The following is a 25,463-nucleotide window of genomic DNA, read 5'->3' as shown; positions in this document are numbered from 1 at the left end:
GAAAAGGATTTAAGAAAACTAGAGGAATGGTCAAAAATCTGGCAACTAAAATTTAATGTTGATAAGTGCAAGATAATGCACCTGGGGCGTAAAAACCCAGGAGCAGAATATAAAATCAGTGATCCAGTCCTAACCTCAGTATCTGAGGAAAGGGATTTAGGGGTCATTATTCCAGAAGACTTAAAGGTAGGCAGACAATGTCATAGAGCAGCAGGAAATGCTAGCAGAATGCTTGGGTGTATAGGGAGAGGCATTACCAGTACAAAGAGGGAGGTGCTCATGCCGCTCTACAGAGCACTAGTGAGACCTCATTTGGAGTATTGTGCTCAGTACTGGAGACCATATCTCCAGAAGGATATTGATACTTTGGAGACAGTTCAGAGAAGAGCTACTAAACTGGTACATGGATTGCAGGATAAAACTTACCAGGAAAGGTTAAAGGACCTTAACATGTATAGCTTGGAAGAAAGACGAGACAGAGGGGATATGATAGAAACTTTTAAATACATAAAGGGAATCAACAAGGTAAAAGAGGAGAGAATATTTAAAAGAAAAAAAACTGCTACAAGAGGACCGTTTTAAATTAGAGCGGCAATTGTTTAAAAGTGATATCAGGAAGTTTTACTTTACTGAGAGAGTAGTGGATGCATGGAATAGCCTTCCTGCAGAAGTGGTAGCTGCAAATACAGTGGAGGAGTTTAGTCATACATGGGATAGGCATAAGGCCATCCTTCATATAAGTGAGGGCCAGGGGCTATCCATAGTACTCAGTATATTGGGCAGACTAGATGGGCCAAATGGTTCTGATCTGCCGACACATTCTATGTTTCTATATGTAAAAAAAAAAAAATGCTGACATGCGAACGGACACATTAAAATCAATGGAAAGTGTGGACAGCACACCTTGAAAAATGGAAATGTGGACGAGGCCTTAGGCTAGGTCAGATTAATTGATGTAGTTTTTGAAGCTAACGCCAGGAGTGGATTCATAAAGAGTCACACTTTCTTTTATACTTGTCCTCCATTCATACTCCATTTTGTCTTCAAAAACTGCACCAAGAAACTTAAAAGCGGACACCCTGCCATTAGGAGCCGGTTTGTGTCAAAATTAAAGTTATGGCTGATTGAAGAAGTGGCCAGGAAAATAAGGGATGGGCTTACATCTTGAAAACCTGCCCTGCCATCATCTTCCATTATTATGGCTCCCAAGGGCCAGCCAGCCACCCTTATAATGGAGTATTGTATTGTACCTTAGTCTTAAGGAATAGAGGCCTCGCTATAAATTCCATTTAAAAGAGCTGCTCAGTATAAAGCAAAGTTAAAGGAGTATTCTGGTTATTTTAGGTTAACCCCTATCTACCGGATAGGGGATAACTATTAGATTGGCGGGGGTCTGACTGCTATGAACCCCACCAGCCTCGACAATGGTGGTTGAGCTTGCTCTGCGTATTCTGGCAGTATCATAGAGAATGAATGAAGCAGCAGTGCACATGCTTGACAGGATTCTCCATACGTTTGCTGGGTACAGGGCCCCAGTTTTTGTGAATGGTGGGGGTCCCAGTGGTTTGATACTCCCTATCCACAGTATAACTCAATATGACTGCAATAGCCTGTTAAAATGATGACATTTTCAGCCTTTCATAAATTATTTTAGATTTTTAGAGAATTATTCCTGTGGCACACATCTACCAAGTAAACTGGAATTATGTTGGAACATGACATGTTTAAGGCTACTTTCACACTAGCATTCGGGGCTCCGCTTGTGAGTTCCGTTTGAAGGGTCTCACAAGCGGCCCCGAACGCATCCGTCCAGCCCTAATGCATTCTGAGTGGACGTGGATCCGCTCAGAATGCATCAGTCTGGCAGCGTTCAGCCTCCGCTCAGCAGGCGGACACCTGAACGCTGCTTGCAGCGTTCGGGTGTCCGCCTGGCCGTGCGGAGGCAAGCGGATCCGTCCAGACTTACAATGTAAGTCAATGGGGACGGATCCGTTTGAAGATGACACAATATGGATCCGTCCCCATTGACTTTCAATGTAAAGTCTGGACGGATCCGTCTGAACTACTTTCACACTTATAATTTTTTCTAAACTATAATGCAGACGGATCCTCTCTGAACGCAAGTGTGAAAGTAGCCTAAGCAAGGCTTCTAAAGTTTTGCTTCTGTTTGAAGGGTTAAAGGAAGCTGGTTTTATGTCTCATCATGCTGACCTCTGACCGGGTCAGTGGTCAAAATCTCTTTACATAATGCCAGAAGGAGGTGTGGGGGATGGGACTTTCAGAGGAAGCGGCCTAGAATGGACACCACTCGCTTGCCTCTGGGTCAGGCTGTAAGCTGTGTGAGTTCAGTGCCGGGCCGCTTCCTCTAATATCAGTAGACTATGCGCAGGAAGCCATTCCTGGGGTGGGAGTGCATCCTCTGACCGCGGCCCGTGCCCTGAGAGATGCGTGCGGGCTCTTCTAGTGTTAGCTTTTTATATGCCACACTTCCCAAAGCAGGTAAAAGCAGAGATCATGCGGCTGTGCAGGTTTTCCTTAGAAGCAGTCCCAGGAACCTTTTTTTAGACTGGGCGCACATACAGTGGATATAAAAAGTCTACACACCCCTCTTAAAATGTCCGGTTTCTGTGCTGTAAAAAAATGAGACAAAGCTAAATCATTTCAGAACTTTTTCCAGCTTTAATGTGACCTATAAACTGTACCACTCACTTGAAAAACACACTGAAATCTTGTAGGTAGAGGCAAGAAAAAATATAAAGATAAAATAATTTGGTTGCATAAGTGTGCACACCCTTAAACTAATACTTTGAAGCACCTTTTGACTTTATTACAGCACTCAGTCTTTTTGGGTTTGAGTCTATCAGCATGGCACATTTTGACTTGGCAAGATTTGCCCACTCTTCTTTGCAAAAATACTCCAAATCTGTCAGATTGCGAGGGCATCTCCTGTGCACAGCCCTCTTCAGATCACCCCACAAATTTTCAATCGGATTCAGGTCTGGGCTCTGGCTGGGCCATTCCAAAACTTTAATCTTCTTCTGGTGAAGCCATTCCTTTGTTGATTTGGATGTATGCTTTGGGTCGTTGTCATGCTGAAAGATGAAGTTCCTCTTCATGTTCAGCTTTCTAGCAGAAGCCTGAAGGTTTTGTGACAATATTGACTGGTATTTGGAACTGTTCATAATTCCCTCTAGCTTAACTAAGGCCCCAGTTCCAGCTGAAGAAAAACAGCCCCAAAGCATGATGCTGCCACCACCATGCTTCACTGTGGGTATAGTGTTCTTTTGGTGATGTGCAGTGTTGTTTTTGCGCCAAACATATCTTTTGGAATTATGGCCAAAAAGTTCAACCTTGGTATCATCAGACCATAACACCTTTTCCCACATGCTTTTGGGAGTCTTCAGATGTGTTTTTGCAAAATGTAGCCGGGCTTGGATGTTTTTCTTCGTAAGAAAAGGCTTTCGTCTTGCCACTCTACCCCATACCCCAGACATATGAAGAACACGGGAGATTGTTGTCACATGTACCACACAGCCTGTACTTGCCAGATATTCCTTTAAGGTTGCTGTAGGCCTCTTGTTAGCCTCCCAGACCAGTTTCTTCTTTTCATCAATTTTGGAGGGACGTCCAGTTCTGTGGGATGCGACTAAGAAAATTTCAATTATCCCTGGGCGCCGCTCCGTTCGCCCGATATAGGCTCCGGTATCTTCACATGTTAGGCTCCACCCAGTGGAACCTGCCGGCGTCTCTTTCTCCCATGCTGTAGCACTGGCCAATCGCAGCGCTCAGCTCATAGCCTGAGAGAAAAAAAAAACCTCTCAGGCTATGAGCTGAGCGCTGCGATTGGCCAGTGCTACAGCCTGGGAGAAGGAGACGCCGGCAGGTTCCACTGGGTGGAGCCTAACATATGAAGATACCGGAGCCTATACCGGGCGTACGGAGCGGCGCCCAGGGATAATCGTAAGTGCAGGGGGATCCCTGGGCGCCGCTCTCCATGTCTGTATAGTTAGTTTAGATTTTTTAATCTAGTGAAAGGTCCTCTTTAAATGATGGCAGGTGTATGGTGACTCTTATTTAACATGATTTTGAATGCGATTGCTTAATTCTCAATTCAGCTACATTCCCAGTTATAAGAGGGTGTGCACACTTATGCAACCACATTATTTTAGTTTTTTTTGTTTTCTTCCCTCCACCTAAAAGATTTCAGTTTTGTTTTTCAATTGAGCTGTACAGTTTATAGGTCACATTAAAGGTGGAAAAAGTTCTGAAATTATTTCTTTCTAATTTTTTTACATCACAGAAACCTGACATTTTAACAGGGGTGTGTAGATTTTTTTTATATCCACTGTATACACGTACACGTGTATCAGCTGCGTACGGCCAGCAGTTTTTTTCCCCCACAGCTGGACACTGATATGTGTTTGTTATCCTCCGATGTCCGTAGCCTGGTAGGGGCAGGCAGAAAAACATGTGTCGCCGAATTCACATGGCGGTTTAAATTTCGGTGTTCTGTTCCAGCATAGGATCTGACATATTCAGCATGAGTACCGTCATTCTGCTGGACAAAATATCGCTGCATGAACCCAACCTGAGGGCTCATGCGCAGACACGTATTTTTTGTCTGCAATCCAGTCTACCTTTTTTGCAGATTGGATGCGGACCCGTTCACTTTGCGTCCGTTCCGTGGCATCCGCAAAAGTATAGCACATGTCCTATTATTGTCCGCATTACAGACAAGGGTAGGACTGTCCTATTAGGGGCTGGCCAATCCGTTCTGCAAAATATGGAATGCACATGGCCGGTATCCATGTTTTGATGATCCGCAATTTGCAGACCGCAAAACAGCCAATGGTCGTGTGCATGAGGCCTAAATGTGAACCTGACTGTATGTAACTTGTCCTGGTGTATCTTCCTTCTGTACCACTACACGGCATAAAATACAGCGGAAAAATCTGCTTTTGGATTTTGTTGCAGATCCACTGCACAAAAAGAAAAAAGCCAAGTTAAAAGCAGAAAGGCCTATGAATGCGGAAAGACCTATTAATTTTACCCTTGACTTGCTGCAGATTGCAAATTCATATTGCAGGTCAATTTACACTGTGTGGTTTTTTTTCTCCCCCAAAAATATCATCCACTTTGCTGTCATGGCTGTGTCATGGTCTAGTGATAGTGGACCGTGACACTTGTGCCGTGCATGCTTGTTGCCACTTGTGCAACGTGTTGTTTTAGCATGTCTGGTTAATTCCACTTTTTGTCTGGTGTTCCTTCCCATTTTGGTGTGTACAGGGTTAAGGTGTGTGCAAGGTGGAGCTGGGTGTGGCCTCATGGCTCTTCTTATGTTGGAGTTGTGAGCGTGAGGTCAGTTGGTTGTCTGCCTTTGTAGGAGAAGGAGCTTTGCTCCTCTCTGGATGTTTCACCTGTCCGTGAGGGCCTCCTTGTGGAACATCAAGGTCTTAGGTCTAGTTTGGTGTTCTATGTCTGGTGTAATGCCTGGCATGGTTGCTAGACAGCCCCTTGTTTGTCTGTGCCTCCGGAAGGGGGTCTCAGGGTTCCTTGGAGGGGGAACCACTAGTCAGTGTGCAGCTCTGCTGGGGCTGCCATGCATCCTATTCGCATGGGGATCCCAGGCATTTTCTGGTTAGCTGGATTCCATGTTTGTTTTGTGCTGTGTCCTGTGAGGTGAACGGGTTCCAGTACATCTGCATGGGGTCCAGTCATCGTGGTTGCAGCAGCAGGTTAAGTGCGTGTTCGGGGCTCTTGCCTGCCGATCCAGTTACTGTATACAGTCTCCTATTTTTCCTTGCAGCTAGGCCGGTGGAGACTCCTGTTCATCCGTGTCTGGGATGAACAGGTCGTCTCTGCCCTGTCATTATTTGAGGGATTACACCACGCAACAAAAAAATTTACTTTTCGTCTGCTACAGGGCAAAAAACATTTGTCCTATACTAAATCGAGTATGCGGATTACAAATCCGAAGTCAGAATTGTTGTAAACACGTCACGAAATTGCTATGCATAAGTATGCCTAAATGAATTAAGCACTTGGAAAGCATTGAATTATTTTGAACAGAACGAGTTTTACGCCAACAATTTCCTGATCTTCATAAAAGTTTGCGTAGTAAACAGTGTATGAAAATGTAATGGAATAACAATTTCAAAAAGTCTCGTTTTTCAGTTTAAAAGTCTTACTTGAGCAAGGCCCAGTACTGTTAAAAGTGCTTCAGGCATCTGCTTTTGCGTTTGTGAACGGTCATATTTTCCCGTTGCACAAAACAGCAGTAGTCCCCCATCATGTTGGGATTCCAGCAGCCTTGATACCTGTTCTCCATTGTAGAAATATCTTTATGGAACTGCTCTTCATGTTCGTCACTTACGTGTCCTAAATTGGGTGGGAAAAAGTTAAGATGGGAATGTAAGAAATGCACTTTCAATGACATTCAACAGCCAAGTTGTTCATATGCTGTAAGCATGTTGTCTACTAATTCAGCATAGCTTGCAGCTAGTCTGTTCCCAAGAAAGTTCTGCACTACCAGGACAAATGCATCCCAAGCTGCAAGACGCACTCGCTTAGTCAGATTCTTGCGCTGATCATAAGTAATGTATTTGTCAGATATGTAGCAGAAATTGTATGGATCGTTAACACATTTGCGTTTATACATCTTAAGTTTAAAAACTGATAGCACTATAACAGATCACTTTATCAAAATCTGTCCAGCTTGCCTTATATACTTACTGCTGACATCAGCCTGAGTGCGTCGGAACAGGTCTGGACATGTCCATTGGAATATCTCCAATATAATGCATTAATATTATAACTGAATAGGCTTTCCATGTACTTAAAATCTAGAAGTGTCAGGCAAATTCGAGTTCATATTTGGAATCGGCGCGCTCATTTTAGTATAAATCAACTTTTTTTCTCTCAGTAGCAAAATCATTGTTGCGCGGTGGATCAGGGCGACTCGGGGTCCTGGGTATGAGCCGTCCTGCCTTCCAGGTCCGCTCATACGGTGAGGAGCTAGGGCGAGGATTAGGGATGCAATAGGAGGTGACCTGCTCCCTTATCCCAGCCTCTGGCCTAGTTGCTTGTCCGTCTGCTTTACATTGTACGGTGGGGGGTTTCCCCCACTCCCCACCGTGACAACAGCGCTGCCACATGTGAACATGCGCTAAAAGATACAAGACTAATATAAACCCCTTTCATCAAAACCAACTTGTGTAAGACCTGACCTTGTTGCCCATAGCAACCAATCCAGCTCTAATTGTTCCACAGCTGAGGTCTGGTTGCTATGTGCAACACAACTAATTTTTATCTTTGCATTTTAATCTTTTTGATAAATGCATGTCTTGCGTACCGTACGAGTACATATGTTGTGCTGTCATTGGAAATTCTGCTGTCTTTTGGATGGTTATGTTTTACGACTAGTTCTCCATTAATAACGGTCTTTACTATGTAAAATAACCATACAACGGGATTGGTAGCATTTCTTTAATTGATGCTATATATTTTTTTTCCACAGGGGGAAAAGAATAATGGCTTTGATATCCTTTACCATAACATGAAACATGGGCAGATATCGACAAAGGAGCTGTCTGAGTTCATACGGGAGAGGTAAGTGTCTGATTATTACCGCGCTCTTCAGCCATCCACCTACAGACCCTATAACCAGCAAGGACGGGACCAGAAAGGTTCCACGGGGGGCTGAGAAACTTGTATAATCACTTGTCATTTTCGGGTATATCTGTGCAGTATTCAGCATACAGCATGGTTCAACACACTTGGCTCCATCGACTATGCTAAAATTAAAGGGCTCTTCCGACACTTAGATTTGGAGGATAGGTCTTCAGTTTCAGATTGATGGGGGTTTGACACCTGACAACCCCAGCTGAAAGCACAACGCCCTGTCCACTGTGTATTTCCTGTGCCGCCATATTTCAATTCAGCTTTTCCTGATTGGCAGGTGCAGCATATTTGATTGGTTGAGGCTAAGTGATTTGCCTGGGCACATGACCCTCCATCAGCCGCCATTTTGTGGACAACACAAAAGTCTTGGCCAACAAGGAGGCATTCCTGAAAAAATATAGAAAATTGCACAGAAAATCAATAAGGGCCATATAACCATACATCAGCACCAGCCAGAAAGCAGCCGACCCTTCTGATGGGTCTCTCCCTATTTATATATAGTAAAGACCTGTCATTCAGTCTGAAGCTGGGCTGTGCTAAGGGCACCTTGAATCTGCTGACGGGTCCCCTTGAGTTTCTAAAGGCCAAATAACACTAAAATGCTTTGCAGTATAACCACCTTCTCTATTCCCCTGCCACTGATCGCAGACAGTCATGTCTGATTACGTCATGTTGGGCAAATAAATACACAAATGGGAGCCTCAACCCCGGGATGGATGGGTAACGGTGGGTTCGCTGCTCATTGGGTCACCCACCCAGTAAAATAAAGGTAATAAACAAGCAAGCAAATGGGCAGGCACACCACCTTCTGGATTAGGTATTGGATATCAAAACAATTTATTCAAATATAATACATATATAGACAATAAAACGGGATCACATACCTGATAAAATATAACGTGGAAAAATACACCTAATAAAGTACAAGACTGAATAAACTAAGCAATAAAATCACGCAAATAAAACCTAAATCCACTGGTTGAGGATGTGTAGAAAATGGCTGTTGCCTCTTGATAGAGGGTGATAAATGTTCACCAGAAAGCTATGGATGTTCACCAGGAGGCCATTAAGACTCAGTATCACATGGAAAAAAGTCTGTGTTGGGAACACAGCAGTGTATATAGGATGCAAGTCTCAATATTGGAGACACAGTAATGTGTGTAGGAGCACAGCAGTGTGTATACAAGCGCACAGCAATTCAGAGTTGCCTCACTGAGGCTTTTACCGCTCTGTTGGTATTAGTGTCCGTTTTGTGTAGGGGCATCAGAGCCAACTCACATGTAGGTTCGGGCACTAGTTCCAGGAGACTGAGGATGCAGAGACTCTGTATGAACACTTCGCTTAAGACGCTAACTCCACGTGCGATTGGTTCCAACACTTGGTAGGCGTGTATGACTGTGACCTTACAGTGTTAGGGAGGTCAGATGATCCAGTCAGAGAAGAAGTTTCTATATAGGACCTGTGACCGACAGGACCTGCGAGTCACATGACCACAGCAGCTGACTGATTAACTTACCAGCTGACCGGAGCATCTGACTTCCCTGACTGGATCATCTGACCTCCCTAACAGTGTGAGGTCAGTCATACACGCCTACCAAGTGTCGGAACCAAGCACGCGTGGGGTTAGCGTCCTAAGCGAAGTGTTCATTCAGAGTCTCTGCATCCTCCGTCTCCTAGAACTAGTGCCCGAACCTACATGTGAGTTGGCTCTGATGCCCCTACACAGAACGGACACTGTAATACCCAACAGAGCTGTAAGAGCCTCAGTGAGGCAACTCTGAATTGCTGTGCGCTTGTATACACACTGCTGTGCTCCTACACACATTACTGTGTCTCCAATATTGAGACTTGCATCCTATATACACTGCTGTGTTCCCAACACTGAGACTTTTTTCCATGTGATACTGAGTCTTAATGGCCTCCTGGTGAACATCCATAGCTTTCTGGTGAATATTTATCACCCTCTATCTAGAGGCAACACCCATTTTCTACACATCCTCAAACAGTGGATTTATGTGATGCTTTATTTGCGTGATTTTATTGCTTAGTTTATTCAGTCTTGTACTTTATTAGGTGTATTTTTCCACGTTATATTTTATCAGGTATGTGATCCCGTTTTATGGTCTATATATGTATTATATTTGAATAAATTGTTTTGATATCCAATACCTACTCCAGAAGGTGGCGTGCCTGCCCATTTGCTTGCATGTTGGAGAAATGACTCTGCAGCTAGCAGCAATTGGTTACGTGTAATGTCGGATGATTTGTCATCACATAGTTTTGGCACCCAGGAACAGCGCGGATATTTATGTTTTTATGTGTTATAGGTTGTTAGAAACTGAATTATAAACCTGGAATTCCACTTGAAGGCCAGATGTTGCCATGATGGATTATTGGTGTAGATTGTGCACCAAAAAAGTACAGTATAGTGTATCTGAATATATCCATCCAAGCCATTAGTGGAAGCACCACAAGCGTACCTGCGGCCGTCCCATGCCGTGTACAGCCTCACTTAGTGTAGTTAATAATTTATAGAGATTCTAATTAATCATTTCAGTAAAAGCTGTGCTTGCTAGGCAGCACCCAAATATATTTGGACGGGTGCCTGGCGACAGGTGTAGCCGGTTTCTCTAACGGACAATAACCTGCGTCAGTCATTGCATTGATTTTGGCATGTATTAAAGGGGTTATCCAACATCATACAACAGCCCCCCCCTCCCCCCTTCCCCCATGTGCCTGGACCCTCAGAGGGAATATACTTTCCCCTCTCCCTGCGCCGCTCTTGGTCCGCGCACCACTGCTTCTTCCCGTACACGGATAAAAACATCCGGGGGGGGGGGGCGGGGTCTAGCAAATGGCAGACGGGGACGAGTCTCCCTAGCGTCACCCACAAGGAGGCTCGTCCCCGCCTGCCATTGGCTGCTCCCCCCCCTGACACCGGATATTTTCATCCGTGTACAGGGAGAAGCAGCGTCGGCGGTGCGGGGGGATCAGGAGCTGCGCAGTTAGCGGGTTAAGTATATTCCCTCTGAGGGGCCCGTCACATGGGGGGGGGGGAATGTTGTATGATGTTGGATAACTCCTTTAATATTCACAGGCTGCTGGGTTCAATATGGGGCTCATTTTTGGTTACCAGATGCCTGGACCTTTAACAATGCGCACGTCTGTGGAGAGTTTTCAGTGACCCCTGGCCGAGCTGCAGAAGGTGGACCTTAGAGGAGAAGCAAGGAACGCTGTGCTTTATAGTCTATGGGAGTTACAGAAACGGCTAAAAGAGATCCCTGTTGATAACGGGTACTGGAATAAAATGTTAAAAGGCAGGAATTTTTTTTATTTTGTCACATGACAGACCTGGGAGATTTATCATAGCCGGCGGTGTATGACAGACTGTGATAACCAGATGTGCTCCCGGATACTGAGCCTGATTAATGACGAGGTGTATGCCTTGTTATAAATTAGGCACAGTATCCGGCAGACTATTCCCTGGTTTGTGTCAATTTCAGTGTTCTTCTTCACCAGAGACCTGGAGTAGAAGATGAGTTTTCCCCTTTTTGGGAAAGTGGCGAGGCAGAGTAATTGCACTTGCACAAAAATCAAGTGCCGTTGAAAAAGTTGCAAACATGCAGGTTATGACTTTTGGCGTATTTTACTGATCAATTTGTCCCTGTGTCGTGATCAGTCCCAGATCCATGGAGTGACACTGTGTTAGTCTCTTATTTCTCATTGTAATTGGAAACAGTCCCGGCTTTGTCATTCCAGCTGCGTCCTATTTATTCCCGTATTATTGCATCTAAATTGCTGGCACCAAACAATAGTTTTGTCCGCTGCCAACCCTTGTATTATTTAACTCTTCTCCCGTAACTTGTGCACAGTCCTCTATTGTGTGCATACAACTGTATGGCTGTGGTAGTCACTGTGACCTGTATATCTGTGTACTTGTTTCAGGGCAACTCTGTATTGGAAAGTGGTTTACTAGGACTAAAGCTGCCCGTACACCATGCAACAGTGGGATCCGCATGCGGTTTACCGCTCATTGCTGGACCACATCTGGAGTTAAGGGCTGCACTTACAAACGCCATTTGAAATAAATGGCACGTGCCGGTGCCCGCCGGCAATTCGAGGTATGGCTTTTAGCCATGAGCCACATGTGGATACTGCTGCCAATTCGTGTACGGGCAGCCAAAGGCATTGATGATTTAGCCATAGGAGAGGCTCTCAGTGTGTGACTGTTCTCAGCACCGATGCAGGCACAGCAACTTGTCCGCATGTGTGACTACGCCTGGTACCTCAACTCCGTCTCAAGTGAAACAATGGATAAGTTACCATAATTTTACAGATAAGGGGTCGCAAGGCTTGGCGTTCAACTTATCAAACATTGAAGGTCTGTTTCTCGTAGTTGAGGGGATTATCGCATGATTAATGTAAATAAGAACATGACACCCTCTTTCTAACAAAGCTAGAACCAGCCCTGCACCTCACATGGATCCAGAGATCTCCCCATTCATTGCCCTGCTAGATTTATATCAAGCTGACAGCTCAAGGGGAGTGTCTTTTCTGCTGCAGCTTAGGGGGCGTGTCCATGCTCTCCCTATCACAGCTCAGGAGGTGTGTCTCGGCTCTCCCTATCACAGCTCAGGAGGCAGCTGAAGGATGAAACTGAGCATGTGCGGCCATCTCAGTGAGCAGGACAAAGAAATAAGTAAAACAAACAGGTGGCGCTATACAGATACATTTTATTGATTTGTACAAAATCTTTAATTAAATGCAATTACAAAAGTGTGCAGATCCAGGTGCTGCTTTGAAAACTGTAGACAACCCCTTTAAGTTGCTCAGTTTTTTTTCTATGTTTTTTTCAATACGATCTTCCATTTAAGTGTGATTAGTGGTGGGGGGGGGGGTCTGTTGGGGGATCACTATATTGTTCCATACAAGTGTGAGCCCAACCCACCAAGATTTAATTTTTTTAAAGAAGGTTCCAGAAGTTGTACCTCCAATGATCACACTTTTATAGCATGTGGCAGCAGGAAAATCTCTCTAAAGGGGTTGTCTGATAAATATTGTTCACAGTTTCATTAGGACCAAAATTATAAAAATCGTTGTGTTTACACTTATTCAAAAATGCCAGGTATTCCAGGACTAATGTTAATGTACCAATATTTGCTGTTTTGTCTCTGTGTCCAATTAAATGTACCGAGGTGCACATGCTCAGTCTTGTGTGTCTCTCGCTCTCTGTTCTTTTGGGTATTTGAGGGATGCCTGGTGTGGTCATTCGCCAGCTTCTGAAGCTGCAGCGTCTTCTCTGCATATCGGAGGAAATATTGAGCAACTTTAATTACAGTAACGCTGTCTCACTCATCACTTGCTCCATATCTCCTCGGAGAAGGACTGAAGAGAAACAGCCAGCTCACCACACCAGGAGTCCTCGCATATGTGAAGGAGCAAGACTGAGCAGGAGTGTCCACCTCCACACATTTACTGAGATGGACACAGACTGTTCAATAGAAGCAGCAGGTGGCACTATACTAACATTATACCTAGATATCGGGCTATCAGAATTTATTGGTAAGTATAACTGCAAAAATGTTTACTATTTTGGGTCAGAATGAGTATGTACCCAGAGACGGTGCGGCCTTTTTACGCTGCTGATTGGTGGGGGTGCCAGGAGTCAAACCCCCACCGCATTTCCCCGACCGACCGCGGTTCTTGTGAGCCAAACTCAAAATCTCCATAGTGACCTATGATGCTGTGAGTTCAGCTCACATGACCCGCGGTTGGTCCAGGAAATGCGGCTATCATACGCACTGAATTTCTCAAACCCCAAAGGGCTGTCTAAAAGCAGACTAATTGATGGACGTCCCAAAGTTGTTACCAAAGTCTCAGAAAAGGGTATTTGAGAGAGCGGTTTGAAAACCAGATTAACCTTTTAAATGTTCTTTTCGTTCTGTTGTATAGATCTGCAATAGAAGAGGCTTACTCCCGATCAATGACAAAACTTGCCAAGTCTACAAGCAACTGCACACAACTTGGGTATGTTCATTGTCATTTGGTAGTGGATTTTCCCCCTACCTTTGAGAAGGCTCTAAGTGTCTCTATTGTGTGTGTTTCAGGACATTTGGTCCAGTTTGGGATGTCTTTAAAACATCGACAGAAAAGCTTGCCACATGCCATCTAGAACTTGTCAAAAAATTGCAGGACCTTATTAAGGACCTTCAGAAGTATGGGGAAGAACAGCTGAAAGCACATAAGAAGGTCTGTGTTGTGAAAAGGTGCATGGGTTTATAAACTGCCATTAAGAGTTACTGGATGCTCAATACAGAACATTTTCCATTTGTTTTCATCTGGCAGACTAAGGAGGAAGTATCTGGGACCTTGGAGGCTGTACAAAACATCCAGAGTATTACACAAGCACTACAAAAAGCCAAGGAACTTTACAACATCAAGTGTGTAGAGCATGAGAGGCTAAAGAAAGAAGGAGCAGCTCCGAAAGAGATAGAAAAGGTAACTTCATTGTCCTAGGTAATAATGTGACCGAACTTTCCCAGATCAGACATCATGGCAGCCTTCAGAAAGCAGGAGACTGTGAAACCCCTTGGATGCTCAGTAGCGAAGCTAAACATTTGTCACTTTTATGAAGGAGATACCAGAGACTATTGGATGTTCTAAAGGGAATTATGAACTATTATCCACAGTAATAGATAAGTAGTGCTGCAGATAAGGAGTCCAGATCAACATTTTTAAAAATTTTTACTGCCCTCCATTCCACTGCAGTCAACACTCAAAACTTTGCTGAAATACACAGTCAGGACTGCTGTGCTGTGCTAACCAAATGGAGAGGACTCGTGTGCGCATGCACAGCAGTCCTGACAATGTATTTCAGCCCATCTGAGTCCTGACAGTGGGGGGAAGGGGCTGTACGAAAATAAAAACAATTGTGATCTGGGCTCTGTATCTGCAGTACTACTCATGTATTACTGTGGATGATAGTCCAAAATTTGGCTAACAGATTCTCTTGAAATAGATTGATTTCCATGTTTGAGAGGATATTAATATATCTTTGACTAGTGAAAACCACACTAATGGTGTTTTGCTTCTAGTCGCCAGTAATGTCCTGATATGTAGCCCTGAAAAAGGAAATCGCCATTAAATATCAGTCTTCAGCTGGTTCCTCTGTATTAATAGAGGCATTGATGCTATATGCCGTATCTCTACAGTTGGCGCCCCCACCAGTTGTACGTCTTAGGCATATCCTACATATTCTCTGACCTAAGACAACCTCTCTATAAGGGTTTCCCAAGTTTTTTTTTAAATTAAATATGGCAGGGGGCGTTTGTAAAATAATAATAATAAAAATCTCCCGTTGTTTCGGAGCTGAACTCTGATTCCCCCACTGGGCCAGCAGTGGTCATGTGTAGAGTTGAGCGAACACCTGGATGTTCGGGTTCGAGAAGTTCGGCCGAACTTCCCGGAAATGTTCGGGATCCGAACCCGAACCGAACTTCGTCCCGAACCCGAACCCCATTGAAGTCAATGGGGACCCGAACTTTTGGGCACTAAAAAGGCTGTAAAACAGCCCAGGAAAGAGCTAGAGGGCTGCAACATGTAGGTAAATCCCCTGCAAACAAATGTGGATAGGGAAATGAATAAAAATAAAAATTAAAAAAATAAAAATGAACCAATATCAATTGGACAGAGGTCCCATAGCAAAGAATCTGGCTTCATGTCAGCAGAGAATCAGTCTCTTCATGCCATAGCAGAGAATCTGGCTTCATGTCACCCACCACTGGAACAGGCCACTGTCACATATTTAGGCCCTAGCACCCAGACAGAGGAGAGAGGTCCCGTAACAGAGAATCTGGCCTTATGTCAGCACAGAATCTGTCTTCATGTCATAGCAGAGAATCAGGCTTCACGTCACCCACCACTGGAACAGGCCACTGTCACACATTTAGGCCCAGGCACCCAGGCAGAGGAGAGAGGTCCCGTAACAGAGAATCTGGCCTTATGTCAGCGCAGAATCAGTCTTCATGTCATAGCAGAGAATCAGGCTTCACGTCACCCACCACTGGAACAGGCCACTGTCACATATTTAGGCCCAGGCAGAGGAGAGAGGTCCCGTAACAGAGAATCTGGCCTTATGTCAGCGCAGAATCTGTCTTCATGTCATAGCAGAGAATCAGGCTTCACGTCACCCACCACTGGAACAGGCCACTGTCACACATTTAGGCCCAGGCACCCAGGCAGAGGAGAGAGGTCCCGTAACAGAGAATCTGGCCTTATGTCAGCACAGAATCAGTCTTCATGTCATAGCAGAGAATCAGGCTTCACGTCACCCACCACTGGAACAGGCCACTGTCACACATTTAGGCCCAGGCACCCAGGCAGAGGAGAGAGGTCCCGTAACAGAGAATCTGGCCTTATGTCAGCACAGAATCAGTCTTCATGTCATAGCAGAGAATCAGGCTTCACGTCACCCACCACTGGAACAGGCCACTGTCACACATTTAGGCCCCGGCACCCAGACAGAGGAGAGGTTCATTCAACTTTGGGTTGCCCCGCAATATAATGGTAAAATGAAATTAAAAATAGTATTGAATGAGGAAGTGCCCTGGAGTAGAATAATATATTGTTAAGGGGAGGTAGTTAATATCTAATCTGCACAAGGGATGGACAGGTCCTGTGGGATCCATGCCTGGTTAATTTTTATGAACGTCAGCTTGTCCACATTGGCTGTAGACAGGCGGCTGCGTTTGTCTGTAATGACGCCCCCTGCCGTGCTGAATACACGTTCAGACAAAACGCTGGCCGCCGGGCAGGCCAGCACCTCCAAGGCATAAAAGGCTAGCTCTGGCCACTTGGACAATTTGGAGACCCAGAAGTTGAATGGGGCCGAACCATCAGTCAGTACGTGGAGGGGTGTGCACAGGTACTGTTCCACCATGTTAGTGAAATGTTGCCTCCTGCTAACACGTTCCGTATCAGGTGGTGGTGCAGTTATCTGTGGCGTGGTGACAAAACTTTTCCACATCTCTGCCATGCTAACCCTGCCCTCAGAGGAGCTGGCCGTGACACAGCTGCGTTGGCGACCTCTTGCTCCTCCTCTGCCTTCGCCTTGGGCTTCCACTGGTTCCCCTGTGACATTTGGGAATGCTCTCAGTAGCGCGTCTACCAACGTGCGCTTGTACTCGCGCATCTTCCTATCACGCTCCAGTGTAGGAAGTAAGGTCTTTGTACCGGGGATCCAGCAGGGTGGCAACCCAGTAGTCCTCACATGTTAAAATGTGGGCAACTCTGCTGTCGTTGCGCAGGCACTGCAGCATGTAGTCGCTCATGTGTGCCAGGCTGCCCAGAGGTAAGGACAAGCTGTCCTCTGTGGGAGGCGTATCGTCATCGTCCTGTGTTTCCCCCCAGCCACGCACCAGTGATGGGCCCGAGCTGCTTTGGGTGCCACCCCGCTGTGAACATGCTTCATCCTCATCCTCCTCCACCTCCTCCTCATCCTCGTCCTCCAGTAGTGGGCCCTGTCTGGCCACATTTGTACCTGGCCTCTGGTGTTGCAAAAAACCTCCCTCTGAGTCACTTCGAAGAGACTGGCCTGAAAGTGCTAAAAATGACCCCTCTTCCTCCTGGGCCACCTCCTCTTCCATCATCGCCCTAAGTGTTTTCTCAAGGAGACATAGAAGTGGTATTGTAACGCTGATAACGGCGTCATCGCCACTGGCCATGTTGGTGGAGTACTCGAAACAACGCAACAGGGCACACAGGTCTCGCATGGAGGCCCAGTCATTGGTGGTGAAGTGTGTCTGATCCGCAGTGCGACTGACCCGTGCGTGCTGCAGCTGAAACTCCACTATGGCCTGCTGCTGCTCGCACAGTCTGTCCAGCATATGCAAGGTGGAGTTCCACCTGGTGGGTACATCGCATATGAGGCGGTGAGCGGGAAGGCCGAAGTTACGCTGTGGCGCAGACAGGCGAGCAGCGGCAGGGTGTGAACGCCGGAAGCGCGAACAGACGGCCCGCACTTTATGCAGCAGCTCTGACATGTCGGGGTAGTTGCGAATGAACTTCTGCACCACCAAATTCAGCACATGCGCCAGGCAAGGGATGTGCGTCAAACCGGCTAGTCCCAGAGCTGCAACGAGATTTCGCCCATTATCGCACACCACCAGGCCGGGCTTGAGACTCACCGGCAGCAACCACTCGTCGGTCTGTTGTTCTATACCCCGCCACAACTCCTGTGCGGTGTGGGGCCTGTCCCCCAAACATATGAGTTTCAGAATGGCCTGCTGACGTTTACCCCGTGCTATGCTGAAGTTGGTGGTGAAGGTGTGTGGCTGACTGGATGAGCAGGTGAAAGAAGAGGAGGAGGAAGCTGAGGAGGAGGAGGAGACAGGAGGCAAAGAATGTTGCCCTGCGATCCTTGGCAGCGGAAGGACGTGCGCCAAACAGCTCTCCGCCTGGGGCCCAGCCGCCACTACATTTACCCAGTGTGCAGTTAGGGAGATATAGCGTCCCTGGCCGTGCTTACTGGTCCACGTATCTGTGGTTAGGTGGACCTTGCCACAGATGGCGTTGCGCAGTGCACACTTGATTTTATCGGACACTTGTTTGTGCAGGGAAGGCACGGCTCTCTTGGAGAAGTGGTGGCGGCTGGGAACAACATACTGTGGGACAGCAAGTGACATGAGCTGTTTGAAGCTGTGTGTGTCCACCCGCCTAAATGACAGCATTTCATAGGCCAGTAGTTTAGAAATGCTGGCATTGAGGGCCAGGGATCGAGGGTGGCTAGGTGGGAATTTACGCTTTCTCTCAAATGTTTGTGAGATGGAGAGCTGAACGCTGCCGTGTGACATGGTTGAGATGCTTGGTGACGCAGATGGTGGTGTTGGTGGTACATCCCATGTTTGCTGGGCGGCAGGTGCCAACGTTCCTCCAGAGGCCGAGGCGGCAGCGGCAGCAGCAGAAGAGGCCGAGGCGGCAGCGGCAGCAGCAGAAGAGGCCGAGGCAGCAGCGGGAGCCTGAGTGACTTCCTTGTTTTTAAGGTGTTTACTCCACTGCAGTTCATGCTTTGCATGCAGGTGCCTGGTCATGCAGGTTGTGCTAAGGTTCAGAACGTTAATGCCTCGCTTCAGGCTCTGATGGCACAGCGTGCAAACCACTCGGGTCTTGTCGTCAGCACATTGTTTGAAGAAGTGCCATGCCAGGGAACTCCTTGAAGCTGCCTTTGGGGTGCTCGGTCCCAGATGGCGGCGGTCAGTAGCAGGCGGAGTCTCTTGGCGGCGGGTGTTCTGATTTTGCCCACTGCTCCCTCTTTTGCTACGCTGTTGGCTCGGTCTCACCACTGCCTCCGAACTGTGAAAGTCAGTGGCACGACCTTCATTCCATGTGGTGTCTAGGACCTCATCGTCCCCTGCATCGTCTTCCACCCAGTCTTGATCCCTGACCTCCTGTTCAGTCTGCACACTGCAGAAAGACGCAGCAGTTGGCACCTGTGTTTCGTCATCATCAGAGACGTGCTGAGGTAGTATTCCCATGTCCTCATCATCAGGAAACATAAGTGGTTGTGCGTTAGTGCATTCTATCTCTTCCACCCCTGGGGAAGAGCTAGGTGGATGCCCTTGGGAAACCCTGGCAGCAGAGTCTTCAAACAGCATAAGAGACTGCTGCATAACTTGAGGCTCAGACAGTTTCCCTGATATGCATGGGGGTGATGTGACAGACTGATGGGCTTGGTTTTCATGCGCCATCTGTGCGCTTTCTGCAGAAGACTGGGTGGGAGATAATGTGAACGTGATGGATGCACTGTCGGCCACCCAATTGATTAATGCCTGTACCTGCTCAGGCCTTACCATCCTTAGAACGGCATTGGGCCCCACCAAATATGGCTGTAAATTCTGGCGGCTACTGGGACCTGAGGTAGTTGGTACACTAGGACGTGTGGCTGTGGCAGAACGGCCACGTCCTCTCCCAGCACCAGAGGGTCCACTAACACCACCACGACCATGTCCGCGTCCCTTTATTAGATGTTTTTCCTCATTGTTCCCGTTCACCACAATTTTGAGAATGGCAAATTTGGGAATAGTTTTTCAACCCAGAACAAAAAATGTGCTTTTACGGTCACTACAAATAACTTGACCAGCTAAAACAGTACAGATTTGGTTGAATAGAAATGTGAGGCCTGTTTTTTTTTGCGCTGTGTGACAGGTATAGGTTTAATCACAGAATCAGACTTCTATCTGCACGGTAGCGTGTGTCTTAGGTTTTTCTGAATGACACTATCAGCACCTTCAATGTAAGATATCCTTTTTGGGATAGATTTCAAGTAGGCCTCATATACCAGAAACTAGTTATTTTGAGAATTGGCAAATTTGGGAATAGTTTTTCAACCCAGAACAAAAAATGTGCTTTTACGGTCACTACAAATAACTTGACCAGCTAAAACAGTACAAATTTGGTTGAATAGAAATGTCAGGTCTATTTTTTAGGCGCTGGGTGACAGGCTCAACTTGCCCCTGATGTAGTATATGGCCAAAAAATAACCACAATATTGATGGTTAAATGCACTTGGGTGACACAGGCTCAGCCTGCACCAGATGTAGTATATGGCCAAAAAATAACCAGACTGTTGATGGTTAAATGCACTTCGGTGACACAGGCTCAGCCTGCAGCTGATGTAGTATATAGCACAAAATAACCACACTATTGATGGTTAAATACACTTGGTGATAGCTTGTGCTGGCGCACCACAAGTCACAAAATGGCCGCCGATCACCCCAGAAAAAAGTGATCTAAAAACGCTCTGGGCAGCCTCAAAAAAGTGAGCAAGTCGATATTAGCACTTCAATGATCCACAGCTGCAGATCGATCACAGAATGAAGTCTTTTGGAGGAGTTAATCTGCCTAATCTCGCCCTAACGTCGCAGCTGCAACCACTCCCTATGCTTGAATCAGCAGAGTGACGTGCAGCGCAACGTGACCCAAGCTCATATAGAGGCTGGGTCACATGCTGCACTGGCCAATCACAGCCATGCCAATAGTAGGCAAGGCTGTGATGGCCTCTTGGGGCAAGTAGTATGACGCTTGTTGATTGGCTGCTTTGCAGCCTTTCAAAAAGCGCCAAGAAAGCGCCGAACACCGAACCCAGACTTTTACGAAAATGTTCGGGTCCATGTCACGGACACCCCAAAATTCGGTACGAACCCGAACTATACAGTTCGGGTTCGCTCATCCCTAGTCATGTGCTGTTTATGTGACTTCTGCAGTCGGTCACTGACCCCAGTGATCACGTGCAGTTCATGCACAAGTGACTTCTGAAGCCTTTGAATGGCTGCAGTCATGTGAAGAATGAGCTGCAAGTGATTGCTGCAGGCCCAGTGGGGACCAGAGTGTCTGCAAGGGACATTTAAAAGGTAACTTTTTTTTTATTTTTATGGGTTTTACTCAGCCCCTTTGTCACATCACTTTCCACAAACAACACCTATCGTGTGTGACCCAACTATAGACACCTTCAGAGCAGAGCTGTTTTTAGCAGGTGTAGTCACAGCCATGTTTTCCTCTGCAGCGACCATGTGATATGGAGGAGTGGTCCTGCTCTCATGTTATCCGTATGCCTAGTTGCATCTCCGGCAGTCCTTGCTCTAGAAACTGAAGTCTTCGCCGGCTGGGCCCACCCCTTTCCCCAAGTCTACGCTGGCTGGGCCCACGCCCACCCCTTTCCCCAAGTCTACGCTGGCTGGGCCCACGCCCACCACTTTCCCCAAGTCTACGCCGGCTGGGCCCACGCCCACCCCTTTCCCCAAGTCTACGCCGGCTGGGCCCACGCCCACCCCTTTCCCCAAGTCTACGCCGGCTGGGCCCACCCCTTTCCCCAAGTCTACGCCGGCTGGGCCCACGCCCACCCCTTTCCCCAAGTCTACGCCGGCTGGGCCCACGCCCACCCCTTTCCCCAAGTCTACGCCGGCTGGGCCCACGCCCACCCCTTTCCCCAAGTCTACGCCGGCTGGGCCCACGCCCACCCCTTTCCCCAAGTCTACGCCGGCTGGGCCCACGCCCACCCCTTTCCCCAAGTCTACGCCGGCAGGGCCCACCCCTTTCCCCTAAGCCCTGCCCCTTTTTTCAACACTTAAGATAAGTGGCAAGAAGCTCAGAGTAGCAAATATGGAAATGCCTGAAAAATCACCAAGAACTACAGCATGCTGAGTTTTTGAAAAGAAGGAAGAAAGACATCTGGAGCTTTGGTTTTTACCCCAAAAAAGTGGCAAAAAATGCTGGTGCAAAAAACGCAGCAGAAAAATACCACTAAAAACATGCGTGTCAAACACCCTTATAGCTATATCTTCTCCGAGCTCTGCTATACCTGTATGTGAACAAATGGCAAGCATTGTAGCAGGATCCAGCATTTCCTGTGTAGTATGTGGACTGTACTGCACCGAGGTCACAGCTGATGGAAGCCTGCCTTTCTGTCTCCACCCATGTTAAAACAATAAAGTAGTGAATTTGTAGCCACGCCCGACTCATGTCTGCTGACCACTGTGGAAAGATGTTCTTTTTATTAGAGGTGGGGGTTATGTAATAATTGCCTTTAGATGCCATACCGTTCAGGATCTGGAGAAATCTGGATGCCATCCCCTGTAGGCACTGTAATGATTGCTATTAGCAGATGACACACAGCATGTGTAACCGCCTAAGAGAAACAGCTGAATATAATGTTATAGGCTCACATGAGGAATATAGTATTTTAAGTCTTTGTATTTTAAATGTCTTGTCCCAGGAGGACAGCTTATCACCTGTTAACAGGATTGATGGGGGGTCCAGCTGCCGACTCCCCCCACCGATCAAAGAGAACCGGCCTCCCAGGGCGGGCGTTTGAGTGGAGCTGTGGCCGAGCGTGCACACTGCTGCACCGGTCGTAGCTTGTGGGACTGCCGAGGAGTACCTCAGTGTGCATGCTCAGCCTGGGGCAGACACGGGATCAGACATGTGTCATTATCCTACTGGGACAACCACTTGAAGGTGAACATCTTAGTGTACATGCAGAGGACAAATGTGAGGGAGCAGATGCTTGAATAGATTGAAGTAAGCGGGCACCACCAAATACTATTCCACCAGTCGGGTGCCAAATAACCAGCAGTAATCACAAAAACAGCTGGCACACAATCTCCTGAGAAAGCCACTGTTTAAGGGACTTTGTCACCAAAAATGTTATCTGCCAGTTAAAACCTTTACGGCAGTCCCATGGGCCCTAGACACAATGGTCAGGAGGGGACCTCACTGACTTCTATGGGAGAGTTCTCTAGGCATGCTCTGTGACCTGTGCAGAGGTCATTGTACAAGGGAAGTAGATGGAATCCTGTCTTATCCTATAGATAAGATACTGTCACAGTGGTGATATCATTACAGGCAGGATTAGAATGACAGATAAGTAGGTAAGACTACTTTCACACTTGCGTTCGGAGTGGATCCGTCTGGTGTCTGCACAGACGGATCCGCTCCTATAATGCAAACAATGGTATCCGTTCAGAACGGATCCGTCTGCATTATATTTCAGAAAAAAATCTAAGTCTAAAAGTTAGTCAGACGGATCCGTCCAGACTTTGCATTGAAAGTCAATGGGGGACGGATCCGTTTGAAATTGCACTATATTGTGTCAACTTCAAACGGATCCGTCCCTATTGACTTACATTGTAAGTCTGGACGGATCCGTTTGGCTCCGCACGGCCAGGCGGACACCCGAACGCTGCAAGCTGCGTTCGGGTGTCCGCCTGCTGAGCGGAACGGAGGCCAAACGGTGCCAAACTGAGGCATTCTGAGCGGATCCGCATCCACCCAGAATGCATTGGGGCTGGACGTTCGGGGCCGCTTGTGAGAGCTTTCAAACGAAGCTCACAAGCGGAACCCCGAACGCAAGTGTGAAAGTAGCCTTACTGTAGTAAAGTGATCTGCACAGACCAAGAAGTTTTGCCTATTAGGCTTACTGGCCAGTGTGGAAACGGCAGGACTTAATGGTTTTTATTTAAATATAGATATTGACAGGGAAAAGTAAAAATAACATCATCAAAAATTCTTTACAAATATGTTAAACCTAAAAATGTGATTTAAACAATAGGTCTTTTTCTGATGACACATTCCCTTTAAATGGCGATACACGTGGCTTTTTTTCCCATAGTGATGCTTTCTACCTCTCTACATGTTAGTATGCATTTTGGATATTGGAGGTCACGTTATCATTATACTTTTCTTTGCACATTATTTGTTAATAGTGATATTTTTAGGTATATTCAATTTTTTTTTTTTTTTTTATTCTTTTATTTGTAATTTATTATGGATTTGATGGTGTAATATTTTTGTATACTATTCCTATGTATTCTAAATTGTGTTGTATACTGAATGAAGTTATTTTGGAAGTTTCCATAATTAGTCACTATTTGGGGTGGAGTGCTATATACAGTTCTCCATATGTGATGATCATGTTTTTAATTTGTGACTAACATTACTTGCAATTATCATAAAGATTGCTCTTAGGGCTCATGCACATTGCCGTTGCTGCTTCTGCAAGTTGCGAATCCTGGCCATGCGTGTTCCGAACGTTCTGCCCTCTATAGAACAGTCCTATCCTTGGTATAAGACCTGTTCTATTTTTTTTGCGTGTGCCTCAGAATGAACGTACATATGTGGATAGCATACAGTGCCATCTTTTGCCCCTTTGAAGTGAATGGGTACGCATCCGCCCCACAAATAATGCGTATTGGATGCATGCAAAAAACACAGTTGTGTGCATGAGCCCTTACAGTGATTTTGGCGTGCTTGCCTCATTATGTGTGCCGTCGGTGTGATTATTACAGACCAGACACTTGGGCATTTATCAGTTGAATTGCATATTTTATGTTTACATTTATGTTTGATTTCTTGTTAGGCTGGAATAAAAGCCAAAAAAGCCACAGAGAGTTATAAGACCTGTGTGGAGAAATATGCTGCTGTAAAATCGGATTTTGAACAGAAGATGGCGGAGACAGCTCAGGTAAGAGCGTGTAACCCAAAGAACACAAATAAGAGTACTGCGTTGAGCTGCGAATTTGGGAAATCATTTTTACTTCTAATGGAATTTAGAAGGGTTGGCCACTATTAATTACTGACAGCGCATGAAAGCGGCTAGCTCTAAGCATTATTAAACTGTCACCAACGATGTCTGATAATTTAACATTTTCATGCAGGTGCGGTCACCTGCTTTCCAGTGCTGCACTCTGAACATGGCTGCTGATGGAGGGTTCAGCCAAAGATGGAAAGGGGAGCTAACACATGCGCAGTCCTTCTCCAGAGTGTAGCGATGGCAAGCGGATCTGCGTGTAAACTTGAATTATTCATATTAAACTATCAGACATCGATGACGATTAATAATGCTCCATAGCAACCAAGTGCCTGCTGTTTCTTACAGCAGACACCCGCGGCTAATGTCCTCTGATCGCAGACTTTTAACCCCTCGGATGCCGTGATCAAACCTAACCACGGCATCTGAGCGAGCTAGAAACTGAAAGCGCCCAATTCTGGTTATGCTCCGACTACCCCGGAGCTTGTGCGCGGCCGCCCCTGTCAGTCTTTCCTATGGTGCCCTTGCCTGTAATAGGGCTCCATAGGAAATTAGTAAAATCATCTTAGACGCCAATGCAAGTGCATTGGAGTCTATGAAAATGGCAATCAAATGTAAAAATAAAAAATCATAGTTTTCACAAAAAATAAAAAATAATTAAAAATATATGAGTTCAAATCACCCCCTTTTCACCAAAATGAGA

General features: G+C 46.3%; 1 protein-coding gene across 1 annotated transcript in view; it reads left to right on the top strand.

Moving 5' to 3' along the window:
- Window positions 1-25,463, top strand: part of FCHO2 (FCH and mu domain containing endocytic adaptor 2) — a 187,504-nt gene that overhangs the window by 60,144 nt on the left and 101,897 nt on the right. Inside the window, exons 2-6 of the mRNA XM_040421467.1 lie at window positions 7,517-7,608; window positions 13,633-13,707; window positions 13,788-13,929; window positions 14,026-14,178; window positions 24,590-24,694. Coding sequence (XP_040277401.1) covers window positions 7,517-7,608; window positions 13,633-13,707; window positions 13,788-13,929; window positions 14,026-14,178; window positions 24,590-24,694 — 567 coding nt within the window. The remainder of the gene's footprint in view (window positions 1-7,516; window positions 7,609-13,632; window positions 13,708-13,787; window positions 13,930-14,025; window positions 14,179-24,589; window positions 24,695-25,463) is intronic.

This window comes from Bufo bufo, chromosome 2 (genome assembly GCF_905171765.1).
Source record: "Bufo bufo chromosome 2, aBufBuf1.1, whole genome shotgun sequence".
NCBI classification, from domain to species: Eukaryota; Metazoa; Chordata; class Amphibia; order Anura; family Bufonidae; genus Bufo; species Bufo bufo.
The sequence above is the reverse complement of the archived record's forward strand: the minus strand, read 5'-3'. Positions and strand labels throughout refer to the sequence as shown.